At 50.4% G+C, this 26,770-nt stretch overlaps 1 protein-coding gene across 3 annotated transcripts in view; it reads left to right on the top strand.

Annotated features, from left to right (window-relative positions):
• Nucleotides 1-24,256, top strand: part of POLR3A (RNA polymerase III subunit A) — a 50,754-nt gene extending 26,498 nt beyond the window's left edge. For 2 of the 3 annotated variants that reach the window (XM_032423613.1, XM_032423611.1), the window contains 15 exons: nt 106-278; nt 1,808-1,919; nt 2,976-3,094; nt 4,684-4,821; nt 6,638-6,808; nt 7,746-7,859; nt 12,247-12,506; nt 13,105-13,275; nt 14,279-14,372; nt 14,544-14,636; nt 15,682-15,846; nt 16,343-16,507; nt 16,723-16,854; nt 17,975-18,107; nt 19,859-24,256. In XM_032423613.1, coding sequence (XP_032279504.1) covers nt 106-278; nt 1,808-1,919; nt 2,976-3,094; nt 4,684-4,821; nt 6,638-6,808; nt 7,746-7,859; nt 12,247-12,506; nt 13,105-13,275; nt 14,279-14,372; nt 14,544-14,636; nt 15,682-15,846; nt 16,343-16,507; nt 16,723-16,854; nt 17,975-18,107; nt 19,859-20,007 — 2,189 coding nt within the window. In that variant the 3' untranslated portion in view covers nt 20,008-24,256. The remainder of the gene's footprint in view (nt 1-105; nt 279-1,807; nt 1,920-2,975; nt 3,095-4,683; nt 4,822-6,637; nt 6,809-7,745; nt 7,860-12,246; nt 12,507-13,104; nt 13,276-14,278; nt 14,373-14,543; nt 14,637-15,681; nt 15,847-16,342; nt 16,508-16,722; nt 16,855-17,974; nt 18,108-19,858) is intronic. The other variant, XM_032423612.1, reaches the window with a different exon arrangement.
• The last annotated feature ends 2,514 nt before the right edge of the window (nt 24,257-26,770 follow it).

Below are 26,770 nucleotides of genomic sequence, written 5' to 3'. Positions count from 1 at the left end.
TTAATTGGATCATGACATGTTTTCTGAAGGTGTAAACTTGTTTCCATGTAGTAGGTTGATGAACATTCATGGCCCTCTCTGCTCTATCTGCCAACTATTCTGCAGCAAACCGTGGATTCTCCATTGGGATTGGTGACGTCACACCTGGTCAAGGACTGCTGAAGGCCAAGTATGAGTTGCTGAACGCTGGCTATAAAAAATGTGATGAGTACATCGAAGCCCTGAACACAGGCAAGCTGCAGCAGCAGCCTGGCTGCACCGCTGAGGAGACTCTGGAGGTGCGTCTGGCTCTTCGGGTGGGTTAGCCACTTGGTCCGCGTGGGCTTGTGCTGCGAGCCGGAAGAGAAGGTAGCAGAGGGGAGGGGGAAGTCAACACCGTGGCTTTAGCCCCAGGTCAGCTCTGTGCTGCTTGGGTGTGTGCTCGTTCATTTAATGAGGGGCCTTCAGTCAGATCCATTACATTCCTAGCAGCTTTCATGTTCCTAGGTAGTACAAACATGGCTGTCCGCTCACTCGACCACATGGGGCTGCTCTTGTTCCAGCATTACACTTAGGCCCCTGCTGTAACTGGTACTCCTGTGCTTCTGCCCTATTTCTAGCATCTCTCCAGCAGAGACTGGCAACCACAGCTCTTTAAATGGATGGTCTTTGATGGTCCCCTGGCTGGCTCAGTCCGTAGAGCATGCGACTCTTGATCTTGGGGTTGTAGGTTTGAGCCCCACATTGGGTGTAGAGATTACTTAAACATAAAATCTTTAAAAAATAAAATAAAAATCAAAAGATGGTCTTCGAAAGAGACTTGGACACAGAAGAGGGAAAATTCAGAAAAGTCTGAGAGTCACATGCCTATCTGCTGCCCCCATCACCTTTGAAACTAGGTTAGCTGAGAACTGGACCAGCAAGTGTCAGAATCAGAAGGACCACCAGCCTCTGCGAGCCCTACATTTCTCTCTCAGGCAGCCTGCGTCAGCAGTCTGACTGCACCAGGATTTTGCCTGGCTCTCTCCGGTCTCCGCTGTAGCCCCTGGCTCAGGGCTTTAACTCACCTAAGTGTGGAAGAACGGATAAGCAGTAAGAAATTTTCTGATGGAAGGAATTTTTTGTGAACTAGGAAGAAAGAGTTGTATAGGTGCTATTGACCATTAGCTCATTCTTAATCTCACTGAGTCTTAAGAGAGAGAGAAACAGAGGTTTCTCATTGACTTACCTGGAAAGTTACCTGGGGCTTCTGCAGTACTTGGTTTTCCTGGAACCTGACTCCTCACTGATTCAGCACCCTAAATTGTGAGTTGAGAAAGGATAGCCTGTGGAAGAGCTCAAAGACTAGAATATTCTTATAGAGTCACCTCATCACACGCTCTTAACTTGTGGAAATTCACATGTGTACTTGGAAAGTAAAAAACAAGAGGTAAGTTTTATAATAGTACAAGCCATTCTCCTTTACTATATACTACATGTTAGCTTATACTTCTTACGTTTAAGCGGGTATGTATGTATACAGTAACACACACAGACGTATTATGCTGTAGGGCACTCGCTATACGCAAAGCCATTCACATTCTACCTTATGGGCCATTTAAGGGATTTAAAAAATAAATAAGGATTTTTCAGGGTATTGTTACTAATCAGTTTTACCTTAAGCACTGATTTTAGAACCTTGTGGAAGGTGTGGGTCTTCATAGATAAGGCTCGAAAACCTTAAGTGGAAATCCGACATCTGGCTTAAATTTTTCCAAATTTCATTCAGTGTCAGATTGAACATTGGTAGTGGGCAGAGCCCCCACGCGCCTCTCTTCCCCCCTGCCAGGCTCTGATCCTGAAGGAGCTGTCTGTGATCCGAGACCACGCAGGCAGTGCCTGTCTCCGGGAGCTGGATAAGAGCAACAGCCCACTCACCATGGCTCTGTGCGGCTCCAAGGGTGAGTGCACCTCCGGCTGCCGCTGTCCCCATGCTCTGCATGGGCTGGCAGGGGTTGTGCCAGGAAATGTACACATCATAACTGCAGACCTTTCATTTATAAGGGGATAGCTTTTTAAATCACAGGTACAGAATGAGACTTAATTATTTGCATGGTGGTAATTTAACTCCCCTGGAGGAACTTGTATAATCCGTGTGGATTTCAGAGCTCAGGGATGCTTCAAGCAAACTTGACCTTATTTTTAAAAAAATACTTTCTGAGCTAATATATCTGAGCTAATATATTTAATGACGTGGCAAAACACTTTAATTTCATAGTTATTTAGGACCTGAAAGCGTTAGCTTGCATGGTACTGCACTCAGATTCAAAACCTCCCTGCTTCTATTTCTGTAAAATTTTTTTAGCAGAGGGGCGCCTGGGTGGCTCAGTTGGTTAAGCGACTGCCTTCGGCTCAGGTCATGATCCTGGAGTCCCGGGATCGAGTCCCGCATCGGGCTCCCTGCTCGGCAGGGAGTCTGCTTCTCCCTCTGACCCTCCTCCCTCTCATGCTCTCTGTCTCTCATTCTCTCTCTCTCAAATAAATAAATAAAATCTTTAAAAAAAAAAAAAAAAAAAAAATTTTTTTAGCAGAATGAAGTCCAGCTTTGCTGCCTTTCCCCCCAGGATTCTCCTTCCTGCCCCTGGTACACATGCATGCCCCCCACTTTCCCATTCCTGTGTCTTTCCTTCCCACTCTTCCGCTTACTTTGGAATTCCTCGTCCCTTTTCATGTCCAAATCATAGTGTCCTGCCACAGTTCAGCCTGGTCGCAGACCCACCTTGCAAGTCTTTCCTCCAGCCCCAAAGTGCTGACTCCCTGCTGAGCTCTGCCCGCCCTCCTTCTGCCTTTGTTCTGTTACTGAGGGCTCTGCCCTGTACTATTCTCGCTCTGGCTCTTACTGGCCCTAGACCGGGAGCCTGCTCTGTCATAGTCCTGTTTTAGCCCACAGATCTGCTCGTACTTCAGTTCATGTTATTTTGGTAAACGAATGTTATATTCCTAACCTGTTTCCCCAGGTTCTTTCATTAACATATCACAGATGATTGCCTGTGTGGGACAGCAGGCCATCAGTGGCTCTCGAGTGCCAGATGGCTTTGAAAACAGGTCCTTGCCTCACTTTGAAAAACACTCAAAGGTAAGTGTAGTGGCTCAGGCAGAGCTTTGAAGGGCGACCAACGGCACAGGAGAGGAACCGGAGCGCGTGCTGCCAACTAAGGCGTTCCTGGAGGAGGTGTTGTGAGGCCGGGGCTGCTCAGGGTCTTCCCTCATCCCCGACTGAGTCATGTAGGACCTTGTTAGACTCGCAGCTATAAAACTGGATCGACACCCACTTCTTTGTTTTCTCTCCAAGGAGGAGGATTTCAGGGTCCTATCCAGCTTACGTTCAGTAATCAGAATGTAAGGTTACCTCATGCGTGATCAATCTGTATGCTTATTTTGGGGGCACTGACATCCAAGTATGGTGATTTTAAAATAGTGATGATAGGAACCACACTAAAACAGCCAGGAAATTCCAGACTCTTCTGTCGAGTTCTCAAACTCAGTTTTTTGGTTTGTTCGTTTGTTTTTTAGAGAGAGAGAGCCTGTGCTCGTGCATGTGAGCAGGGGAAGAGGGGCAGAAGGAGAAGGAGAATCTTAAGCAGGCTCCACACCCAGCACACAGCCTGATGCGGGGCTCAGTCTCACCACCCTGAAACCATAACCTGAACCAAGATCATGACCTGAGCCAAAATCAAGAGGCAGACACTTAACCAACTGAGCCACCCAGGCGCCCCTCAAACTCGGTTTTTAAATGACCTCTGGGTTTCATTGGCCTTGTGGTTTGAGCGCTAATATAAGCAGAGATAGACAAAGATAGACAAATCTGTGCTGGGCTTTTTCTGGAACTCAGGGGCAGACAACTATTAAATCTAGTTGAGGAACTTAGAGTAGATTTGGTTACTCAGATTCTGGATTTGGAGTCAGCTCCTGTTCCCATTAAAGTACAGATGCCCTAGCTGCTCCTGTCAGTGGGACTGCAGGGTTTTTGTCCAGCCCCTCCTGGGGAGACAGGACAGCTGTACTGAGAGTATGTGGGTACTGTCTGTATCCAGACAGCCCCAGGAACATTTTAGGGTCTCTGCCCAAGATCAGAATTCACTAGCAGTCAGACAGCCAAGTGGTCACTGGAATGGTGCCTGCTGTGTAGGTCAGGTTCAGAGTTCTAAGGGAGCCTGACGAGTTTGGGGGAGAGGCTGGGGGCATCCAGACTTCTTGGTCCACTTGCCTGCCACTGGCACTAGCACCAGCCCTGACTGGGACCTCACCCTCGCTTTTCTCTGGGAAGGATAGTTCATGCCAAGTTATTCCTCCTTTAGGAAAGGCCTTGTATGGGACGCCTGGGTGGCTCAGTCGGTTGGACGTCTCCCTTCGGCTCAGGTCATGATCCCAGGGTCCTGGGATCGAGTCCCGCATCGGGCTCCCTGCTCAGTGGGGAGCCTGCTTCTCCCTCTGCCTGCAGCTCCCCTTGCTTGTGCTCTCTCTCTCTCTGTCAAATAAATAAATTTTAAAGATCTTTTTTAAAAAAAAGGAAAGGGCTCGTAAAGTCTGCCCCTTCATGAGCATGCACTGACCAGGTATTTATAGTCTAAAGGTGGGGCATTTTGTGATTTGAATGGGTTTTGAAGTTGTGGACCTTGAAGGTTTTTTTGTTTGATTCTTCTTTTTTCCCCCACCTCTCTTCAGCTCCCAGCTGCCAAAGGCTTTGTGGCTAATAGCTTTTATTCCGGTTTGACACCGACCGAGTTTTTCTTCCACACAATGGCTGGCCGGGAAGGTCTTGTCGACACAGCCGTAAAGACCGCTGAAACAGGGTACATGCAGGTAATTCAAAGAAATATAGGCCATTTGTGGCTGAGCAGGACAGGATTCTGAGGATTTTGACTGCTGAGTGTTTACGTATTTTGTACATGAGCTGTAATATATCGGGTCTTAGTATTTAAAAGGAAAAATTGAGAAATGCAGGTGCCATAGAAACAGACAGACTAAAAAGGTAATGTGTTCACTTCATCCCATGTGCCTCGAGGGACTCAGATCAGGCTAGAACCACACACACCAAAGCTCTGCTGAGAACATGGACTGGAAGTGCATCCGGGGACACATCATGGACCTCACTGGGCCTCTGTGTCCTAATACATGAAGATGGGGATGATAGTACCTCCCGATTTCTGAGAGGACTCTCCTTCTCATGTGGCAACTATTTGTGTAACCCGTTATTAGGATAATTTTAACTGACGCCAAGAATTTACTCCAGTGCCGGCAGAGGGCTTGGCCACTTGGAGGGATGGCTCTTTCTCCATTGTTTGCACAGTTCCAGGATAATGGGCTCAGGGGGCCAGAAGGAAACTAGAGGGTTTCCCAATACCTATGCTTCTCCAACCGCCGTAAAAATACCCCGAATGGCAGAGGAGTGAGAACACATCCCGACTTTGTTCTTCCATAAGACCACAAGCAAAGGATTTCTTTTCATTCTCTAATTATCATTTTCTGCCCTGTCCTCTATGATCTGTGTTTGTTTTTACATTTTTTCAATGTTTTTGTCTCCTTATAACACCAGATAAAGTTAAATCTCCCAGTTGCTGAGCCCTGCCCTCACTGTGGCTTTGTGTCCCCTCTCTCCCCACTGTGGACCCCAGTTTGAGAAGCACAGCCTTCTGCAGGCTGGGAGAGCAGGACTGATAAAGCAGGGATGTGGCTGAGGGAGCCAGAACAAACAAGGCTGATGCGGGTGGGAGCGGACTCGAGTCAGCAGCCAGCTATGTCCATAAGCTCGCCTGTACGTGTGTATCCTCATCGATACTTCCCTTTTCGTTATCTTTGGATGGGAAATTGCCCTTCAGTTTTGGAGTGTGTTGCTTTTGTCAGAAACCCAACAGACTGTGAAATGCTTTTCACCACTCTTGCCAGAATGTCTTTTGACTTTATTTTTTTGACTTTACCTTTTTGAAGTAGAGAGTATGACTTTCCCAGAGCAGTGTGTTAACCTAGAACAAATTTGTTCTGGCATGAGGGATTTTTGTTTTGAAGTTGCCTGGAGGAAGATTTCGCTCTCTCTAATTCACTGAGCCACCGTCACATTGCTGGCTGGAGTGTTCTGCTGGTGGAAGGTTCTCCCTAAGCAGATCTGAGGAATGGCTGCTGCCCGCTGGTTCAGACACAATGCTGTCCCTGTTCTCTCTTCTTCCCCCTGTGTCCCAGAAGAGGGCCTGCACCTGATCCTCTGTAATTCATATTGAAGCCCACAGGGGTCCTGGATTAGGTTGTGTTTAGAAATGCAAAGCTGTTGCATTAATTTGTACCTTAGGGAGAAAGATAGGGAAGGCAAAACAGCCTAGGAAAACAGCTAGCGTTTGCAGAGTCCTTTGGGGGTGATGGGGCTTAAATTGCATGTACTCAAAAATACACTAGAGTGCGTGAGGTTGGAGCATATTCTAAATCCCCCTGCACAGGCTCTCGGGCCACTTTTGAGCTTGTTCTGAGTGTCAGGGGACTCTTTTTAAAAGAGACGTCTAATACAATGTTTTAACTGATGAAAGTACAGTAACCTTGAAACTTAGTGTTGCAGATCCCATTCTCTGCACATGTGACTAGTCCTCTCAAAGCAACTGAGCCTTTGTTTCCTCTCCTTCTCTTCCTTTAGAGGAGGCTCGTCAAGTCCCTTGAAGATCTGTGCTCACAGTATGACCTGACAGTCCGAAGCTCTACGGGTGATATTATCCAGTTCATTTACGGGGGAGATGGCTTAGATCCTGCAGCTATGGAGGGAAAAGATGAACCGTTAGAGTTCAAAAGAGTTCTGGACAACATCAAAGTAAGATTTAGCATTATATTTGGGGTTAGAGTGTTTCTGAGAATGTGTGTTTGGAATGGAGGTGTCCTCTGGAGTTTCACACACAGTTAATGCCTCAGTTATTTCTACCCAGCTACTGGGTTAGTATGTTTCTTCTTGTGTACTCTGCCTAATTTTCCCAAATAGTAAGGGAAAGTAATTTTTCGGTTTCAGAGTCTAGCATTGGTAGTGATTGCACAGAAGAGGACTTTGGGTTTCTCTTTGTCTGGTGAAGCGTATTACAGGCCAGTGTTAAAAGTCGTGGGTGTTGAGAAGTAAGCTTTAAACTTTTACGAGAGCACATACTTTAACTGGGGGTATAATTTAGAACAACTTTTTCAGAAGGTAGTTTGACAATACTGATCTGAATTTAAATGTGGGTGTCTTTTGACCCAGTAGTTCCACTTAGAGAAATTCGCCTTACAGAAATGACCTAAATGTGCCAAGAGTGGTTTTCCAATGTCATTTATAATAAAGGCAAATCATCAGTGACGTATAAATCAAATACATAGTGATTAGCCCATATATTAGGGTAATATGCAGCCATTAAAACTTTGGGGAAATCCCATGAGCTTGGGGATGGGATTTTCACTCCTGAAATGTTTGGGTTTTTTTAAAACAACAATATATATTTTTAATACAAATCTGGGGTGGGGTGAAGGTTGTAATGGAACAATACCCATGGAACGGTACCCACTCTTCCATAAGTCTTCGTGTGGGGTGGAGTGGGGTTATCCCGTTTTCACCTTCCTATTAAAGGTAGACTGTAAAATACGTTTTGAAAGAAAAATAATGACAGGTTGGTAAAAGCTCGAGCTGAGAAAAGTCATTTTGTCTCCTGTAAATTCTTTCACTTAAAACTGCCCCCCACCCTTGGTCGCCCCCATACACATCACACTATCTCCTTTTGATACTTGAGGCAGTCTTCCCGTGTCAGAGCGAGCCTGCGCTAAGTAAAAATGAACTGGTCCTGACCACTGAGTCGATCATGAAGAAGACTGAGTTCCTCTGCTGCCAGGACAGCTTCCTGCAGGTGAGTTCTGCTGGGGGGGTGCACCCAGCTTGGCCATCACCAAGAGATGGTTGCTGCATTCCAGGAGGTGGATTTTATAAGCAAGGGGGGAGGGCATTAAGAGTGTTTCTTTGTTAAAAATTTCAGGACTGGCTCAGGCAAAATTTCACCAGCCAACATGAAGAATTTATATCATGTCCTTCTTAGTGTATGTCTCTCACTCGAGTGTCTCCCTCCTAGAAAAATAGTTCCTTTAGAGAACTGATTTTTTTTTAAAGATTTTATTTATTTATTTGACAGAGAGAGACACAGTGAGAGAGGGAACACAAGCAGGTGGAGTGGGGGAGGCAGAAGCAGGCTTCCCGCCGAGCAGGGAGCCCGATACGGGGCTCGATTCCAGGACCCTTGGGTCATGACCTGAGCCACCCAGGTGCCCAAGAACTGATTTTTTTTTTAACCTTGTCCTTATCAACCCCTTTACCCACTTCCCCATCTTAAGGGACCAGCTCTTCCCACAGTCATTGTGAATTGTAGTGATTTTTTTCCTAGTGGTGGTGTTTTATTTTTATTTTTTTAAAGATTTTATTTGTAAGTAATCTCTACACCAAGGCAGGGCTCGAACCCATAACCCGGAGATGAAGAGTCGCCTGCTCTACTGACTAAGCCAGCCAGGCGCCCATAGTGGTGGTGTTTTAAATTGCTCTTCCTGTTGCGATAGTGTGGATCCGAAGTTCATTGATTAGCCAGCCTTCTTCTTCCAGGGTGCTGTTACCTTGATATCCTCTTAAGGTTTTTTAGTTTGTTGGTTTTTTCGTGTTTTTTTTTTATTTTCACTGACCTGCTCAGGCATCTCCTTCCTGTTTATAATCATGGTTATGATCAAAAGCAGAGGGATACAGAAACCAGTAAATGATGGTAGCCTCTGTGTACCGGTCAGTGACTCAAATTCAGCACAGAATTGTCAGGAATCTTTCCCTTTCAGTATATCAGAAATGACAGCAGTAAAGCGAAACTTAAATGAGAATGTTTTAGTTAAGGAAGCTCTTGACCTCTTTTCATATGTTGAGGTGTGAAAGGGGAAAAAGAGACTGTTCCAAATTTCGATAAGTTTAAAATCCAGAGTACGGTTGGGCTGAGTGCCTTTGTTTTGTTTTGTTTTTATAAATTTTCTTATTCTTTTTTTTTAACATATTAGAATTGTGATTTGGTTTTTATACATGATTATATTCACTTATTTACTTTTTTGTTTATTCTCAAAGACCTTAACTGAGACAGGCTATGAGAAATATAACGAGGTACCGCACTGAGCATGCTGGGAATGCTGAGCGTAAGGGGTGAAGTCTGCAGCAGTCCGGCTGTTGGCCCTCCCCGGCCTCGACAGGCTTCTGCCCCACTTCTGGCACACGTGGCTTCCCTGTTCATCACTCTGGCTCCTTTCTTGCCTTTGACAGGGTTTAACGGGTGCCCCCCCGACCCGCAGTGTGTGCTTCCTCAGGGAGTACTCCTTCTAGCCCTCAATACGTGTCACACACCCCAGAGATGACTAAATGTGTCCATGCCCTCCAGGGGCTCAGAATCTAATGAACTCAAGTCCAGAATCCACTGGCCAGAACAGCTGTGTCTGAGCCCCTCATGTGTTCTCCAGCCCAGCCTGTGCCAGCGCTGAGGCCCGCCGGGGGCCGCTGCCCATGCTCGCGGATGTGCTGTGGAGTGAGTGTGAGAACGTAACTGCTGGGTAGCCGTGTGATTAATTGCCTGCCGGTTGCCATGTTGTGAGTTCCTCTTAGTATGCATGGGTTGGTTCAGCTGAACTCTTAGTAGCTTATTTGAGTTTTCATTTCTACAAAGTGAGCTTTTTTTTTTTTTTTGACCTAACTTTCAGAAAATCCACCCTAACTTTTATGTAAGGAAAACCGTTCCTTTCAGCAAAGCCACAGGAAGCATGTCCATTTGGGTGGTAGCTGAAAGACCTCACTTCCAGTGCCCTAAGCTGGGGGGTGGTTTTCAGTGCGTGTCCTTCTCTCCGCACGGGCCGAGTTCCTCAGATGAAAGTGCCCTGGGTCTGCTCAGCCCTGGGCTCTCGCTGTGCTTCCGCTGTGCCGGCGGTGGGGCGGCCTTGGACACCTGGCAGTCAGCAGCTCACCCTGAAGAACACAACCACAGCCAGACGAGGAGGCTGGGGGGGGACTCAGCAGTGCGGAAGAGGTTCTCTGCTCTGAGTGACGCAGAGAGGGCAGGAGGTGGCAGCGGCTGTGAGTGCCCTTGTTGAGCAGAGCCGCGCCAGGAGAGACTGTCCCACTGCCCCCTGCAGTCTGGGCCCCACCTCTGGCTTGCAGTCACTGACTGCCTAAACGTGTGGTCTCCCTCTCACAATCAGTAAGTAAACCGGGAGAGCGTCTCTTTAAGAAGAGTTTCTTGAAAACGTTCAGATCTTATAAATTAATAAAAGTCCTTTCTGTGTAGAATGATGATGGAAGGGCACAGTACCCCTCACAAGTTGGCCCACAAGAGCAGTCGTCACAAGAAAGCTACGGTCATAAACAGGGGATAGAGTATGCTAGACCTCAAGCAGCCCTTGGTTAGCTGGGCCCCGAGGAGACAGAAATCACCAGTGGGCAAGGATGACATTGCAGAACCTCTTGCCCCAAGAGCAGTCTTCAGAGAAAGCATCTGACTTCAAGAAGAGGCCTGTCGCCTTGGCCAAACCCATGACCTCCCTGAGCCCCGCAGGGCCCTCCACTCTAGAGTGATAGGGTTAATGCCATGCCACCTCACAGGGAGGTCTCACCCGCCAGGCAGCAGCTGACTGGGGACAGCCCATGAGCCTTGGACCATTTGGATATAATAAGCTAAAGCCATTTAAAATAACATTAAGTATTAGCGGTTTTTGCTTTCAGAAAACGTAGTAACTAGAAATTGCTAGGTGGTCTGTGGGAGGCTAAAGAGACTTATTATCGCAAGGTTAAGGTAGAACTGGGCTCTAGGAAGTTTTAAGCTCTCTGTGGGTGCCAATAGGGTTTTATTTTTGTAGGAGTAAGCTGCTGGTTCCATCTGCTTTAAAATATTTGTTTCAGACAAAACAGACATTTTCAGCTATGTGATACAGACGGAGGAGACTTTGGATAGGGGGCATGTAGGCCGTCTCCTTGGGGTCCCTCAGCCTGCCTTGGAATGGAGAAACAGGACTTCCCTCCACCCTTGGGCTGTCCGCGTGTGTGGATCTGCCCTCAGCCAGCCACACAGAGCAGCTGGGTGCCTGCACTGACCTTTAGGAGTGACAGTTAAGCTCACTGCCACTGTTATTTGTCCAAAGTCAGCGAGGGAAATTATATTTCCAGGAGGGCTGCTGAGGCGAAGTGTAGTCTAGCCACTCTCTCCACATTCTCACAAACACCCTGGATCACACTAGAGTGGCTGATCGCCAGCCCCCAGGCCTGTGTCACAGCAGCCTCTGAAGGATTTTGTCACTGTATGGCATGTGCCATCCACTCACTGGGAAGTGCTCTTAGAGTCGGTCCCACAGCACTTGACGTCTGAGCCCCCGGGAGCAAGGCTTTGGTGGACGTAGCTCCCTAAAGCCCTGCACCCCCTCCGTAAGTCCTCCTTGAGTGCTGGCCAATCCTGGTTCTAGATCCTGGCTCCAGGGGTGACCACTGGGCTGGTTTATGTCTGAGATACACCGCAAATTGTAAAACAGATAGGTTTTCCCCTTTGAGTGATTACCAGAAAATGTGGGTCTGTGGCCTCTATGCCTGCCCTGTGCTTCGTCCACATGATGTCCTTGTCACTTTCCTTGCTCCATGTAGTCCCCATCTGGGGCTTAGAGTGCTACTCTGCAATACAGAGGGGACCGCCAGACATTGATGTTTCATTCCCAGCCTGGTTTCCAGGAATCCTTACAAAGTCCTAATTGTTGGGAAGGGCAAGTGAGACGGGGGGGGGGGGGGGGGGTGATGCAGAGGTGAGGGTCAGAGAGAGAGAGAAGCAGGGATTTGGGCGTGTCTTCTTTGAAATGAAGGCAAGCCGAAACCGTGTGTTTGAAATGTATATAGTGTCTTCAAAGCTGTGCTTTAGCTGGTACTTCAGTTGATCATAACTTCAGAAGAAAGCCTCAAACATAAGCCCGTTTAGAGACTCCGAGTTTATAAATGGTACAGTTCTAGCTGTTCAGAGCTGGGTGGATGCAGGCGACATGTATGCCCGGAGAGCAGAGGAGATGGCGGCGGCGGCGGGCTCCCCTGCTGTGGCCCCTGCTGGCTGGGTGGGGGGCCGCGTGGGACGGGGTGGAGAGGGCGTCACTAGCCATTGCAAAACTGGCGGGCTCATCGCACTACCGAAGTTTGTAAAACACACTGCCATCCAGATCCCCAAGAAATACACAACTGATGTTTGCTGTGTATTCTCTCAGGAAATAAAAAATTTCGTCCAGGGCGTTTCTGAGAAGATCAAGAAGACTAGAGATAAATACGGCATCAACGACAACGGCACAACAGAGGTAGCGCCCGGCTTCCCCGGTGGGCTCGGGTGCCCCCGACCGGCTCGGGTCCCACAGCCTGACCCGCACACTCGGTTTCTGTCCCTGCAGCCGCGTGTGTTGTACCAGTTGGACCGGATCACCCCCACCCAAATCGAAAAGTTCCTGGAGACCTGTAGGGACAAGTACATGAGGTACAGATGCTGATTTTCCTGGGCTGCCAGGCAGGCGTGTGGGGTTCCCGTCCTTCCCGTTTCCCCACTGGAGTGGGCTCCTGCCCCAGCTCCGCTTATCCACTGCCGGTGTTCGAGCAGGTGCTGTCACCTCTTCTCTTAGGCGCTCCGGTGGGGAGGCAGGCTGGATGTTCCAAGGTGTGGAAATAATTGCGAAGACGTTTCTGAGTGTCTTCCCCCCCCCCCCGTGGAGTAGCTCCCAGCATGCTTGGCGGGTGCCGGCTGCACTGTCCGCTGTCAGCACCGTTTGTTAGCAGAGCTCTTGGCCCTTCTCCAGGCAGTCGATGTGTGGGCCCAGTCACTGCACGCGGACCACAAGTAGCCACACAGTGTTCACTTCCATCATCGGGCCCCTGTGACTGCTGCACCCCCACCCCACCCCCGTCTGCACCTCTGGCTGATCCGTGCCAGGTTCTTCCTGTCACAAGCACAGCCTGGCTCATAGCATATTCCCTCCTGACCCTGGCGACACCTGCATTTTTTTTCTGTTGAAAGGAGATAACCAGAAGCCTCTTCCCAACAGTTTTCTGGACTATTCTTCCATACCCTTACCTTCTAGGGCGCAGATGGAGCCAGGTTCTGCGGTGGGCGCACTGTGTGCCCAGAGCATTGGGGAGCCAGGCACCCAGATGACCCTGAAGACTTTCCACTTTGCGGGCGTGGCCTCCATGAACATCACCCTGGGTGTGCCCCGGATCAAAGAGATCATCAATGCTTCCAAGGCCATCAGGTGCCTGCCCCCATCTCCCATCTGTTCTCATGTTGCCTGTCGTGTTACTCTCTTACCACGTGTGGTTCTGTTCCGGGCAGTATTGTCAGCTCAGGCAGCATGCTTGTCTTCTGCAGATCCGGGTTTTTAAAAAACCCACTTGAGAAAAAATAAGTGGAAACTGGGTACAGTCACAAGTGAGGCAGTGGTTCTTTGTGGCCACAAGTCACGTTAAAGAGAGAAACATGAAAAATGACTGGAAAGACTGTATCCATGTGTCTGTGTAGATTTAAACTTCAGATGTTGTTATTCCCAACTGAAGCCTGACTGGTGAGTCTGTCACTTGAGCTGTGGCCACAGTCTGTGACTCCCTAGTGGTTTCGTGGTAGGGTTTGTAGGTCATCTGAGACCGGAAAAGATAGAAATGCATGACAGTGCGTTCTGTGACCTCATCATGATTCACCTGTGATCTGAATCCATCAAAGTGATGACAAATAGCATCCAGGGAGGGAACACGGTGCTTGGTTCTAGAGCAGCAGCGGTGGACATCCAGGGTGGCAGGAGCTCTGCTGCCACCTCCAGCTGGCCCGGTCTCTCCCGGGAGTGCGTGGTCAGGGGACGCCAGCCAGGACAGGGAGGGCAGAAGCTGGTGGCAAGTGATTGGCAGGTGTCCTGGCGAGGGGGTGATGCGGGTGGGGCGGTGGGGTGGAGGACGCTCTACTACACGAGCATGGAGGGTCAGTACAGAATCGAAACAACTATACCTGCCGGGACCAGAGAGGAAGAGATAGGCCCACTTGATCAGGAAGAACGTTGCAAAAATCATCTCATTCACTGATGGTTGCCGCGTGAGCTCTAAAAATAGAAAGTCTGGATAAGAATGTCTGTGAGGCCCCCAGCGAGTGCTCCGGAAATTGCAGTGGCCTTTAGCCCTGGGATCCCAGTAGCGCCTGGGCCTCACGCAGCAGCGGCCTCCCAGCGGGCTCTTTGCCGGGCTGTAACCGCCGCCCCCGCCTTCTCTCAGCACCCCGATCATCACGGCACAGCTGGATAAGGACGACGACGCGGACTACGCTCGCCTCGTGAAGGGCAGGATTGAGAAGACCCTCCTGGGAGAGGTAAGAAGTCCGTTTTGGTGACGAGAGCTCTAGAGCAGCAGTGTGGCGAGCCTGCGCCTAAGCCCCAGCTGTGCTGGGCCCGCTGGCTGTGCGGCCACGCTGTCCTGTGTCCCCCAAAACGAGCAGCGCTACACGGTGGCTGTGTAACGTTCTGGTCTGCTGACACGACAGATTTCCGAGTATATTGAAGAAGTGTTTCTTCCGGATGACTGCTTTATCCTCGTCAAGCTCTCCCTGGAACGGATCAGACTTCTGAGACTGGAAGTAAGTCCCGTCATTAAATGTGGGCAGGAGGTCATCCTCTGTGAGTCCCAAGATGGGCGCCGATAGCCTGGGGCAGGAGCTAGTAAGCCAGGCACGAGAAGCACTGAGGAGGCTTTGTTGGGTTTCTGTTCTGTGAGGGTCTCTACCGTACCTTCCCATTCTCTCTCTCTGAACCTGAACCTGACACACACGTTCCCATCTAAAGACACACAGGAAATTTGTTGAAACTGTGTGAGGCCACGATGGCCGGTTGCTGTGACACAGTATTAGAGGGTCTGGCAGGAGCGTGGGGCCACCAAAAACAATGTTTTTGTCTGGGTGGACTAGTCTGGCTTAGTATTACTGGTGTTCACAGACAGGTAAGGAGCGAGAGATTGCAGCCTTTCTCACAGAGCAGCTGAGGCACAGGTGCAAACTGAGTAACTTTCTGGCACCTTCCTCTTCCTCTCAGGTAGTTAACACCCATCCTGGCCACATTGTGTCTCAGCCTGCTCTCTCAAGTACCAAGTTCGTGTTGCCCATAGACTGTCATTCCAGAACTGAGCAGCCAGGTCTCCAGGCTGGGGGCTTCTCTAGCCCAGCTCTGGCCGCCTGCCTTGTGGCTCTTGTACCAGAAGGACTGGGTTGCATCAAGGCCTGTGGCCCGTGAGCAGTTGTGGTGAGGTCAGGTAAAGGGGAGGCTTCACTGACACACAGATTGTCCTGCTCTCCAGGCCCCCGCCTCCTGGAACCACCTCGAAGCCTGTGTGTGTTGTTGTGAATGGAGCATGCATTTTCAGTGGGGGCAGAAGTTGGTTGGGGGTGAGGGGAGGTTGTGAAGAAAGTCTCCTCTGTTTATAAGTAAAGTAGATATACTTATGCGGTACATAAGCAAATACACAGTATGTCTCATGTTAAAATTTTACATGGTGAGGAATGAGATTAAGGGAAAAAATGAGGCTTGTCAGGGGGCATTGATGGAAAAAGGCCAAGAAACACTAGATCGAAGCCTCCATCCCTGTCAGTAATGTCCTGGGTGCGTGGCCCGTGTCTGGCCACCTTGCAGGTGAACGCTGAGACGGTGCGCTATTCCATCTGCATGTCCAAGCTCCGCGTGAAGCCTGGCGATGTGGCCGTTCACGGCGAGGCTGTGGTGTGTGTCACCCCCAGAGAGAACAGCAAGAGCTCCATGTACTATGTGCTGCAGTTCCTGAAAGAGGATCTCCCCAAGGTGAGACAAAAGTCCCCTCTTGGGGCCCCCACCCAGCCTAATGCCTGGAGATTTGTAGAGGGAGAGACCACGTTTACATCTAGCCCAAATACCCAGGTGTCAGGCAGCCTAAGGACTGTGTCACTACAGAGACTGAGGAGGGTGTCCGTTTCTTCTTTTTTGCCACATCCTTCTGGAATCAGTCAGGTTTTTCTCATCTCTGCCCTGCCACACCAACTCTGCCTGTTAGATTCCTGTCTGTTCTCTGGTAAAACTGATGTAGACTGTGGTACGGCCCCCTGACCTTGTGCTTCCCTAACCCCAACAGCACATGGGCACTTTTAGGTTTGGTATGTTCCCGATAAACCCCGCTGAGAAACGGGGCTGGTCAAGGTGACAACCCAGGCATGACGTTCCCAGTTCTCACAGCCTGTGTGGTTTCTGAGGCTACCGGGGTGGGGGTGGGGTTGCCGTAGGCACCGCCGGGCCTTGAGCCTTCTGTGTCTCTTGAGTCCAGGTGGTGGTGCAGGGCATCCCGGAGGTTTCCAGAGCTGTCATCCACATCGACGAGCAGAGCGGAAAGGAGAAGTACAAGCTTCTGGTGGAGGGTGATAACCTGCGGGCAGTCATGGCCACCCACGGTGTGAAGGGCACCCGCACCACCTCCAATAACACCTATGAGGTACCGTTCACACCCAGGGTCACCTTACGGTTGTCCCGGCACAATTCTCTGACACTGCCGTTTGCTGTGGGTCTACACGAGATATTGCCCCGCAGCCCGTTTCTGGCGGGAGGGCCCAGAGTGTGCCAGGAAGCTGCCAGGCAGAGGAGGACGTGGGGGGGACTTGGGCCAGCAGGCTGGAAGAGGCTGCTTCCACTCATCCTGGCTCTCTGTAGGTGGAGAAAACTCTGGGCATCGAAGCTGCCCGGACAACGATCATCAATGAAATCCAGTACACGATGGTCAACCACGGCATGAGCATCGACAGGAGGCACGTGATGCTGCTCTCCGACCTGATGACCTACAAGGTTTGTGGGTAGGGCGCCGTGCGCCGGGCTGTCTCGCAGCTGCCTGGAGAATACCCAGCTATAACAACCGCCACGGAAAGAAAATAGGATGTCACCATTGCTCAAAGACCAAGCATGGGGTTGGGCTGGGTGTTGTGGTAAAACTCCAGTATGAAACTTGCAACCTCATGGCAGGAGGTGGGGGCGTTATTATTTTTGTCCTTATTAGAGATGTTATCCTAGAGCAAAACCGGCCATTGCCAAAAGCCTAGGGATTTCCATGGAAAACCGAGGTGTTTATTTCCTTTTCAACCCATTCCTCATTTCTGTAGCCATTTCCAGGTAAAGGATAAGTTACCGTGATCTGAAGGGGAGGTTAGGTGGGAAATGAGGTTGGTCATTTTCTTTCTCTTTTCGCACAAAACATACCCATTCCCTGTAGTAGTACGCATGCGCCGTAGCAGTGCCCTAAGGTTTTCCCGGTGCCTGCCCGTAGGAACCTGTCCCTGATGACAGAGCGGTCAGAACTGGGTGGGGAAATGACCCGTTTCCTCCGCCCCTCAGGAGAGGCTGTCACTTTTAAGTCTTGCCTCCTGGTCTTAGTCTCTCTGCACGTATCGTGTTACACAGTTGCAGTGAGTAGTGGACATGCGGGTTTTATCCTGTTTCATTTAACTTTATGAGTATTTTCCATGTAGCGTAGTTTTTATAAATATACTTTTTTAATGGTGGTGCAGTGTGTGCTTGAATGAAAGCACCTAAATTTACTTAACTCTTTCCCTACTGTGAGGCTTTTAAATTAAATATTTGAGTTTGGAATTCTTTGAGCCATAATAAACATCTTCAGAAGTACTCTCTCTTTTAAAAGTTAGGTTTTTAATTCTAGCTCTCAGTTCGTGACTCTTTCTTCCAACAGCATGTGGTTGGGAATGGAAGGATCCATGTTGTCAGTGACTGGTAGCCCCAGGGGGACGCCAGTGCGACAGATCGCTGTTAGGGTCCTGGCCGGACCCGAGACTGGCTTGAACAGCTGCTTGGCCGATTTGGGCTGACTCTGTTGAGGGGAGGCAGGGGGTGTGGTTTGCTCTGGGCTTCTGTAAGTGGTGTGAGTGCCACCCTGACTCCTCCTCCCCCGCTGCAGGGTGAAGTCCTGGGCATCACGAGGTTTGGCCTGGCCAAGATGAAGGAGAGTGTGCTGATGCTGGCCTCCTTTGAGAAAACAGCTGACCATCTCTTCGACGCGGCCTACTTTGGGCAGAAGGACTCCGTGTGTGGTAGGTTTGGTGTTTCTAGGACCTTCACCAGTGGGCCTTCCTGGTTTGTAGCTGAGACCGTGACTAGGGCTTCCCAGGAGGTGAGGAAACTGAACTAGGAATAAAGTCACAGATCACAGAATTGGAAATGATCGATCTTTGATCTCCAAAGCCTGGCTGTGGCCCCCTGCGTTCCCCCTCATCTGTTAGAAGCCTTCTCTGTCAGTACAGACAGCTTCTTGGGGCCAAGAAGAAAAGATGAACCCTGGGCATCAAGGAATTTTTCTAGACCTTGGAGATGCAGTCGGCCAGTCTGATCCTGCCCCCGCTGGGTGGGTGGTGCCAGGGCTGACAGGAGGGAGCAGCATCCAGTGGCCCTGCTGTCCTGACCCCTGGGGAAGGATTGCTGCTGGGCCCAGCACCTTACATGCACTGACCGCAGCACATCTGTAAGGGACAGGTATTAAACTCTCGCACAGGTAGAACAGGGAACAGCTTGCTGGCTGACGAGTCTCGCCCACCGGCCACCTCCCCACACCACACAGCGCATCTCTGATGGCGGCCTGGGAGAGAAGAGCTGTGGCGGGGCCGTCACAACAGGGCCTGCGGCCCGGCTGGCTCTTCCCTGGCTCCCGCACCGAGTGCCCGCGGTCTTCTGTCCTTTCTCATGCAAGACCCTGCAGGCCCGAGGTGGCAGTCTGCGGGGGGCTTGGTAGCCAGGCCAAGGTCATATACACATCTGGCCCAAGCACAGATTCCCAGCCTGGCCGCCGTCCCCACCACCAGAGCTCTGCTTCCTAGCGGCCATTTCCTGTCTCATCTCCCAGTCTTACGTGGATTTGCCAAACGTGCTGGTCAGGTGGGGCCCCGGTCAGGGCACATGCCTCTGTTCTGTTCCTAGAATTGACTTTTTCTCTTTGCAAAAGGGACACAGGTTGCAGATAGAGGAAAAGAGAAATTACTATGTCATTTTTAAGATGATGAAGGGTCAGAGGAAAGAAAAAGGGAGCAGAGATTGGGACAGGAGAACAGGACAAGGCCAAGGCAAAAGTAAGAGTGAGTGTGCTTGACAGTGGAACCAACGTCCAGCACCTGCGGCCCTGCCACCGGGATGCTGGGCCCTGCAGCCCCACACGCTGCCGCCTCTGTCCACCACTGACCTCCTCGGGGCCTGCATGGTCACCCCGCCCCCGCTGCGAAATCTTCCCCTTCCTCGTCCTTTACAGTGTTATTAACTCAGTGTCAGCCCTCAGTCTGTGTTGGTCTTTAGCTTGGTGGTTTGTCTCTCTGGTCTCCTGATAGGACAAAGCCCGGAATATGGTAGGCAAGCACTCGCTTGTTATGGAACCAGAAGTCTGCTCCAAAGCTGGAGTGGAGTTCGGAGAAAGAATCTGCTCCATTGCCTTCTTCCTGTCTCTGCAGGGGCCTTGCCTCCATGTGTCTCCCATTAGGGCTGTGGGTTTCCAAGGCACAGGCGTACTGTTAAGCCTGACCCAGCCTTGACTCCTGAGCATAGGGAACCAGTTTCTACTGCTGTTTCCAAGGGCACTGGTCTCTAACGTCAGCCAGTTTGCTTTTCTTCCAGGGCCCCAATTGAGGAAACAGTGGGTGGCAAAGTCGGGTTCCCCGGGCATCATTCAGTGTCCCTGCTGGCTGCATTTAGTGCTCTGGAAGGCGGGCCTGCGGGGCAGCTGTGGCTGTGAGGAGAGCTGCAGAGCTGGGAGCCCGCCCGTGTTGAAAAGCCGTCTGATGCCCTGTCTGGTTGGTTTCAGGGGTGTCTGAATGCATCATCATGGGGATCCCCATGAACATTGGAACTGGACTCTTCAAGCTGCTGCACAAGGCCGACAGGGACCCAAGCCCTCCCAGGAGACCCCTGATCTTCGACACGAACGAATTCCACATCCCCCTTGTCACATAGTCCAGGGAGGAGGGGACCGTTCCTGACCTCGGCTCCTTGTCCCATCTGGAAAGAGGTCGAGACTGGCAGCTGACCCAGAGAGCTTGTGCTCCCTGGGACAGGCCCTGATATCCCCACCGTGCCGTCACGCCGAGAAGGCCTCCATGTCCCCGGGAGCAGCTCGCCCGGGACCCTGATCACACCACAGTGCCTGGTCGGGAGAACTGAGGTTTGTCTGTTTGAAGCCCTAGCCTCACCAGGAGGACCCGGTCAGGCGTCTTTGCTCATTCTCACCTCACCCTTCCAACCACTGGCTTTCAGGAGTGTCACACCATGACCCAGAGCCAGCTGTAAACCCCAAGACCAAGGCCTATTCCTGGTTTTTCTGTTCCTCAGGCATGCTCAAATCTCTTCACGTGGCCTACTCATGTAAATATTATCACTGTTATTTATTTGTTCAGTTTGAAGAATTTGGAGTTGTTATTATTATTTTGGCTTTACTTTTGAAATTTGAAAGCAAGAGGCTATAGAAACCAAGAAAGCCAGCATTGAAGTGTCACTGGAAAAAACTGGTTAAGCAGTTGGGACCGCCTAGGATTTGTAACTAAGCTAAAACCGTCATGAGGCCCAAGCTGCTCTGAAACATCTTTTACAGACACCTCTGAGCACCCCACTGTTTTTGTCTACCTCTGACCTCCATGGGGGGAGCCTGCCGTGTGACAAGAGCAGGACCCATTGCTCACGGCCGATAGAAGCCTTGCCGGAGTTCGGAGCCCGCGGCGGTGGGGACAGTCAGTGTGTGCGGAGGTGATGGGTGAGGCTGGTCCAGGCCCCTGCACTGCCTGGGTGGTGACCACACCCCCCGAGGTATCCATGTGGCTGCCCTGCCTCCCACATCCGCGGAGCAAGCAGGGCAGGTGCAGAGCTACGGCCTAAAAAGTGCCCTGGGGGCAGAGGTGGGGTAGGGCCTTTCTGGGTAGAGGCAGGGGTGAAAGGGCCACTCAGACAGGAAGGGAGGAGGCCCACGTGGGGGTGGAGAGGGAACAGAGGTGGCGGTGTGCCCATTGGGCAGTAGCAGGCGACTGGAAGAGTAAATCGGTAATGATCGAAAGCACCTGTCAGGCCGGCAGGAGACCAGCAGGGTGTCCCAGGAAGACCCCACAAGGCTTGTGATGGGGGTTTGTGCAACAGAGGAAAGAAATGTACACAGCTTATCTTAGCAGAAGGGTTTCGCTGCTAGAGACCGTGACTCTTTGTACTGGATTTGCTCCGTAAGATTGGGCCAGGATCACGGATAAGAAATGGTATGGCTGCCACTCTCTACTCCCTCTGGAGAATGTTCCGTGAAGCCTGCCCTGCCCTTCCCTATCCGGAGCCAAGTCCCACTGCTCTGGCTCTTCCTTCCTCGCCAGGGGGCCTTGGAAAACCAAGGCTGCTTAGTTGGGAATGAGATGATCGTGAAAGTGCGGCTTTGACCCTACCTTCTGGCTCCATGCATCTGGGAAGCTCTACTCTGAAGCGACATCGCTAATTTCTCTCATATCCAGCCCTTGCAAGAAAACAGCCGCCCAAACTGAAGAGATGTGAGTTTGTTGTTGAGGGAGAAGATGGTTTGGCTGATTAAAGAGGTGGGTGTGGAGGGGGAAAAAAAAAGGTAGGGCAGGCACTTACAGAGTTCAAGTTGTAGTGCAGAGAATCACACTTTGCTTCTTGGGACGTTCTCTAGCTGATTTCCAAAGTTCTGAGTTAATGCTGCTAAGATACTTCATGTAACCATCAGCTGTGGGGTCTGTGTTAGAATGAATGCTTTCTCTCCCATCCTGATGGGATTCCTAAATTCAGAATTCTTGACCTGAACCTTTCGCTATTCTCTGGTTTAAAATTCTGTTAAAATTAATTTGGCCCTGGGGTCTCCCTGCACCCATGAGGTTGATTCAGGAAGTTCTCTTAAGGTGAAAAAGTGTCATTTTTCATGTTCCACATCCCCCCCACGCCCACCCCTGTATCTCTGAACTGAGCTAGCCTGGTTCGCAGCACAGATGAAGCCTGTTAAGGGGCGCCGCCTGAAACCTCACCACGGGCCTCGCTTCCCTCGTACAACCTGCGAAGAGCCACAGTACCACAGCTGCCTCCTGAAAACCTGCCTGGGGAATAAGCCTCGGGCCTGCTCAGATCCAGAACTACGAGAAGGCACACGAGGGCCGTGGGAGGGAGGACGCCCAGAGTGGGAGGGAGCACCGGTGCCCGCCTTCCTCTGTGTGCCGCGCACCTGAACTGGGGAGGGGAGCCGGTGTGCGCCACTGTGAGTGATAAAGACGGCCCCGCCGGGAGCCTCATCCTGCTTGAGCGAGGCCTCTGGGTGCCGACGAGCCCGGGTGAGAGGTGTGTGATCGTGCTGCGCGCAGGCAGGGGGCGGGGGTCGATCAGCGTGTGGCGTTGCGGGGACGGAAGGGTTACGTGAAGCAGCACACCCCCCAGTCCGAGACCATGTGTCCTGTGGGCGAGTGTCCTCGTAGCCCTGCAGCCCTGCCGGGACCCCAGGCAGAGGCAGCGTTGCCTGGCGAGCCCTGCTCTGTGCTCCCTGCCGTGTGCGTGCCGTAGGTCGGTGTGAGATGGGATGGGATGGTCTGCTGCCCTGGTGCTGGGCTTTATGCAAGCACAGAACTCAGACACCAGATCCAGAGAGCAATGTCTTCTCAAGAGTAAGCTCCATAGAAGATTGGGATTTTACTCTGGCCCTGTTGAGGAAGAAATTAAGAAAAATACATTTTAACGGTCTCATCCATTAACAAATTCATATTCATTCTGACTAGTCATCTGTCCAGTCCTTTGCCCTTTTTACGTCTTTTGTACAAGGGGATTAAAATAGCGATTGACTCAGTGACAGCCCCCTGCTTGTTCAGCGCTTTGGGGGTGGGAGAGACATTCTGGAGTCTCCCAGTGTCTGTGTCGGAGTCAAATCATGGTGCTGTGTCTCTGTTTCAGGGTTTATCCATGTGTATTCACATTGATTCATGTCTGACTGACACCATATGATGATTATTTTTCTTGAATTTTGGCTGCCTCTAGACAGAACTCTACTTTTTTAGGAAAACTGAAATAAGGAAAACTTACTCTGCATATAACGGTAGCAGTTCATCCCTGTGGGTTGTGAAAAAGGGTGACTGGGATACGAATGAGCTCCAACTCCTACAGTAATTAATGTCCCCTGCCACAAGCCCACCCCTCGGGTGCTGGAGGTCAGCAGTGAGCTCTGCGCCCCTCCCCGCCCCTGTTGTGTAGCTAATTCAAGACCAGTGGGACACAATGCAGTATCTCCTGGAAGTACCACCTAGCTGGGATCAAGTGCCTCGCCTAACTGTTCAGAAGTTCGTTCAGCGAATAAAGGCCTACTATGTTCTAGGTACTAAAAGAGCAGCAGTAAATAAAACCGGTAAATCAGATACCAGTGCATCTAAAAACAAGTCTTCAGCAGAAGGGACAGAGCCAAGAGGTGGTAGATCAAGCCTGCAAATATGTGTCCAGCACTGTCTAGGGTCCCAGCTACAGAACTGAGGGTCTTGGGGGGTCTGGAACTTCCAGCTCACTGGAACAAAGAGAACGGTCTCTCGGCCAGCACAGCCCCTGGTTCCAGCCCCTCTGCAGTGCCCTTCACACCGCTGATTGGCCTCCATCCCTTGGACTGGGGTTGTAGAGGGTGGGCCCTGAGCAGAGGACACAAGGCTGCAGTCACCGGGAAAGGAGGCTCCCATACTTACCCCACGTTCCATGTACAGTGTTCATAAGCAGACGTTTAAGTCCATGAAGGTTTGCTAAGCTTCTGCTCTGTGCCAGGTGGTGTGCGGGCCTCAGAGAAAATCCCTGCATGCATGGGGCTTACCATCTGGTCAGGGTCAGCTTGTGGTTAAGAGCCTGGTTTATATGAACAGACTATCAGAATGCAAATCCCAATTTCCGCTTTCTGTCTGGTGACCTTAAACTAATGATTTAACCTCTCTGCCTCATTTATAAGGTAGGAATGCTATTTAGTGGTACCTGACTCCTAGGGTCGTTGTGAAGTTTCAGTGTGATTTTGCATATAAGATCCAAGTACGGTGTCTGGCACAAAGGACACACTCATTAAGTGTGTTTGCAGTTATGGTGACCATCAGTACTTTTACTAGAAAACATGGTCTGAGAATTCAGTACCAAAACCCAAACTCGGGGCACCTGGGTGGCTCAGTTGTTAGGCGTCTGCCTTTGGTTCAGGTCATGATCCCAGCATCCTTGGGTCGCGCCCCATATCAGGCTCCCTGCTCGGCGGGAAGCCTGCTTCTCCCTCTCCCACTCCCCCTTCTTGTGTTCCCTCTCTCACTGTCTCTCTGTCAAATAAATAAAATCTTAAAAAAAAAAAAAAAACACCAAACTCTGGATCCTTTTTTTTTAAGAGCACCTGCAAGCCTGTTCATGGTGGGGGGAGGGGCAGAGGGAGAGAGAATCTTAGGCAGGCTCCACACACAGCATGGACCAGGGCTCGATCTCACAACCCTGAGATCATGACCTAAGCTGAAATCAAGAGTCAGCCACTTAACTGACTGAGCCACTCAAGCGCCCATAACTCTGACCCTTTTAAGTCACCCAGATGGTGCTGTCCTTTGTGGCCTTGGGGATCCAGCCTCTCGAGTCACAGCTTCTGCCCCACAGTCTGTTTGATCGTTGGATCCGGGAAGTATTTCATGCCAGGGAGAAAAAGCTAGGGAAGGGGACTGACCTTTGGCAGTCACGTGGCTGAGGGCTTGAACATTTTAATTTGGGCCATAAAGTAAATGTGACTTCATTGTAAGAGTTGTGGGCAGTAGCTCAGAGTTTTTGTAGAGGTGGATATGGATGTATTTATATAGATTTATTGTAGAACAGGATATCCCAGGAGTTGGGACACTTTTCTCTTTAAAAGAGAGGTTACCATTTAAAAGTCTTCCACACACTGGTAATAATGGTTGCCTCTGGCAATAGAAACAGTGACTGAAGGACAGAGGTGTTTTTCACATATGTTCTGTTGTGCCTTTCTAATTTCGTTCCTGCTGAAGGTATTGCCAATAACTGATGGTAAAGAAATCAAGTCCTCTTGAAGCAGGCTTCGTTCTTGGCGAGTGCTCAAGTGCTCCGTTCCGAGAGGAGTGGAGTGGTCTCTTCCAGTTACACAGAGCCAGGAAGCGCCAGAGATGCAGGGAGGACATTGTTCCTGGGGTAAGGTGACCACAAAATCTCTCGTGGCCACGGCCTTACAGCTCCAAGATTCTCTCTTCTGACGTAAGACCGTAGTGGGCATCACAGGGCTGAAATGGCACTTTCACTGAGCTGTCGGACCCAGGCCCTGCCAGGCCCCCCTCCACCAGCTCTAGGTTCCGGCTCTGTCCTCACCCTCATGGTCCAGGGCCGCCGCTCCATTTCCCAGCATGCTAGCCAGAAGACAAGGAGAAAGAGAGGTATAGCGCTTTCCTTTAAGGAAAGTTCCCGAAAGTTGAGCGACGTTTCTATTTCCATCCCTTCAGCCAGAACTAACCGAACCGGGCTCCAAGGGAAGCTGGCAGATGGCACTGGGGTTCTGGGCAGCCATGGGCCTACCTAAAAGTGGGGGCTTCTGTTAGCAGAGCAAACAGGAGGAACAGGAAGTGGGAAACAATCGTGTGTCTGCTTCTGGTGTATCAGGACCTTTGGGGGTTTTCTTTTTGTTCATTCGTTGTTGTTTTGATTGACAAAGGTCTGAATATCCCCCTGAGCCCCTCAGAAGAAACGGACTGAAACCCTGACCCCTTCATTCCCACTTTTCTTTTCCCTTTCTGGCAAATTTATGCCTGAGGCTTTTTGTTTTGGCTTGGCGGTGGTTTTTTTGCTTTTGTTTGTTTTTTTGGCTTGGTTTTTTGTTTTGTTTTTTAATAAACTGACATTTAAATTACACATTTCCTTAGCAGGCTGTTCAAAATGTTCCTGGGCTGATGGAAAATGTAACTGTCAAACACACATTCAATAAATAACCCTGACTGTTGCTCTCCTACCACCAGGTGCTGGGTATAAGGTGTGGACAAAATTTCCATGGCCCCTTGTGGATTTAATTTTTGTCACAGAACTGTCCACCAGAAATGTGTGTAACTGTAAATGTTCTAGCATCCGTACATTAAAAAAAAAAAAGGTAAGCTTAATGTCAACAATATATTTTTTTAATTCACATCCAAAATACCATTTCAGCATGTAATCAGTATAAAAATTATGAATGAGATGTTTTACATGCTTTACACTGAGGTTTCAAAATCTAGTGTATGTTTTATACTTCACAGCGCATCTCAAGGTCCACGTGCCCAATAGCCACGTGTGGCTTGTGGCTCTCATTGAGATTGGAAAGCACGGGTTAGTGAAAGAGCGTGTAACCAATATGCAATTACGCCCTGTGCTAAGAGCCAAGGAAGAACTATAGTGATGAAGAATGTAGAGGCCTGCTTCGGTCGGTGGTCTGAGCAGGCCTCAGAGGAGGGGGCTCTGGGCAGAGGGACTGGAGTGCAGAGAGCCCCTGTGGAAGGGGAGCCTGGCCCCTTTGAGGGCTGATGGCCACCAGCAGGAGACCAATCGTATCCTCTCTAGAAACTTCAAACTGGCATCTGAGCTAAGCCCAGGCCCAGGGAGTGTCCCAGCCTCCTGTGGCCTCCCGAGGCTGGCCACTCACCTTGCCCACTCACGGTCCAAGGGAACTTTCCGGTGAACACCTCTTGGGGCTTGAACTGTCCAGAAGGCATTTTCTGTGGCCTCTTCA

The sequence above is a fragment of the Phoca vitulina genome, unplaced genomic scaffold, assembly GCF_004348235.1.
Source record: "Phoca vitulina isolate PV1807 unplaced genomic scaffold, GSC_HSeal_1.0 scaffold29, whole genome shotgun sequence".
In the NCBI taxonomy this organism is placed as follows: Eukaryota; Metazoa; Chordata; class Mammalia; order Carnivora; family Phocidae; genus Phoca; species Phoca vitulina.
Note: the sequence above shows the minus strand (reverse complement) of the source record. Positions and strands in the feature narration are given on the sequence as shown.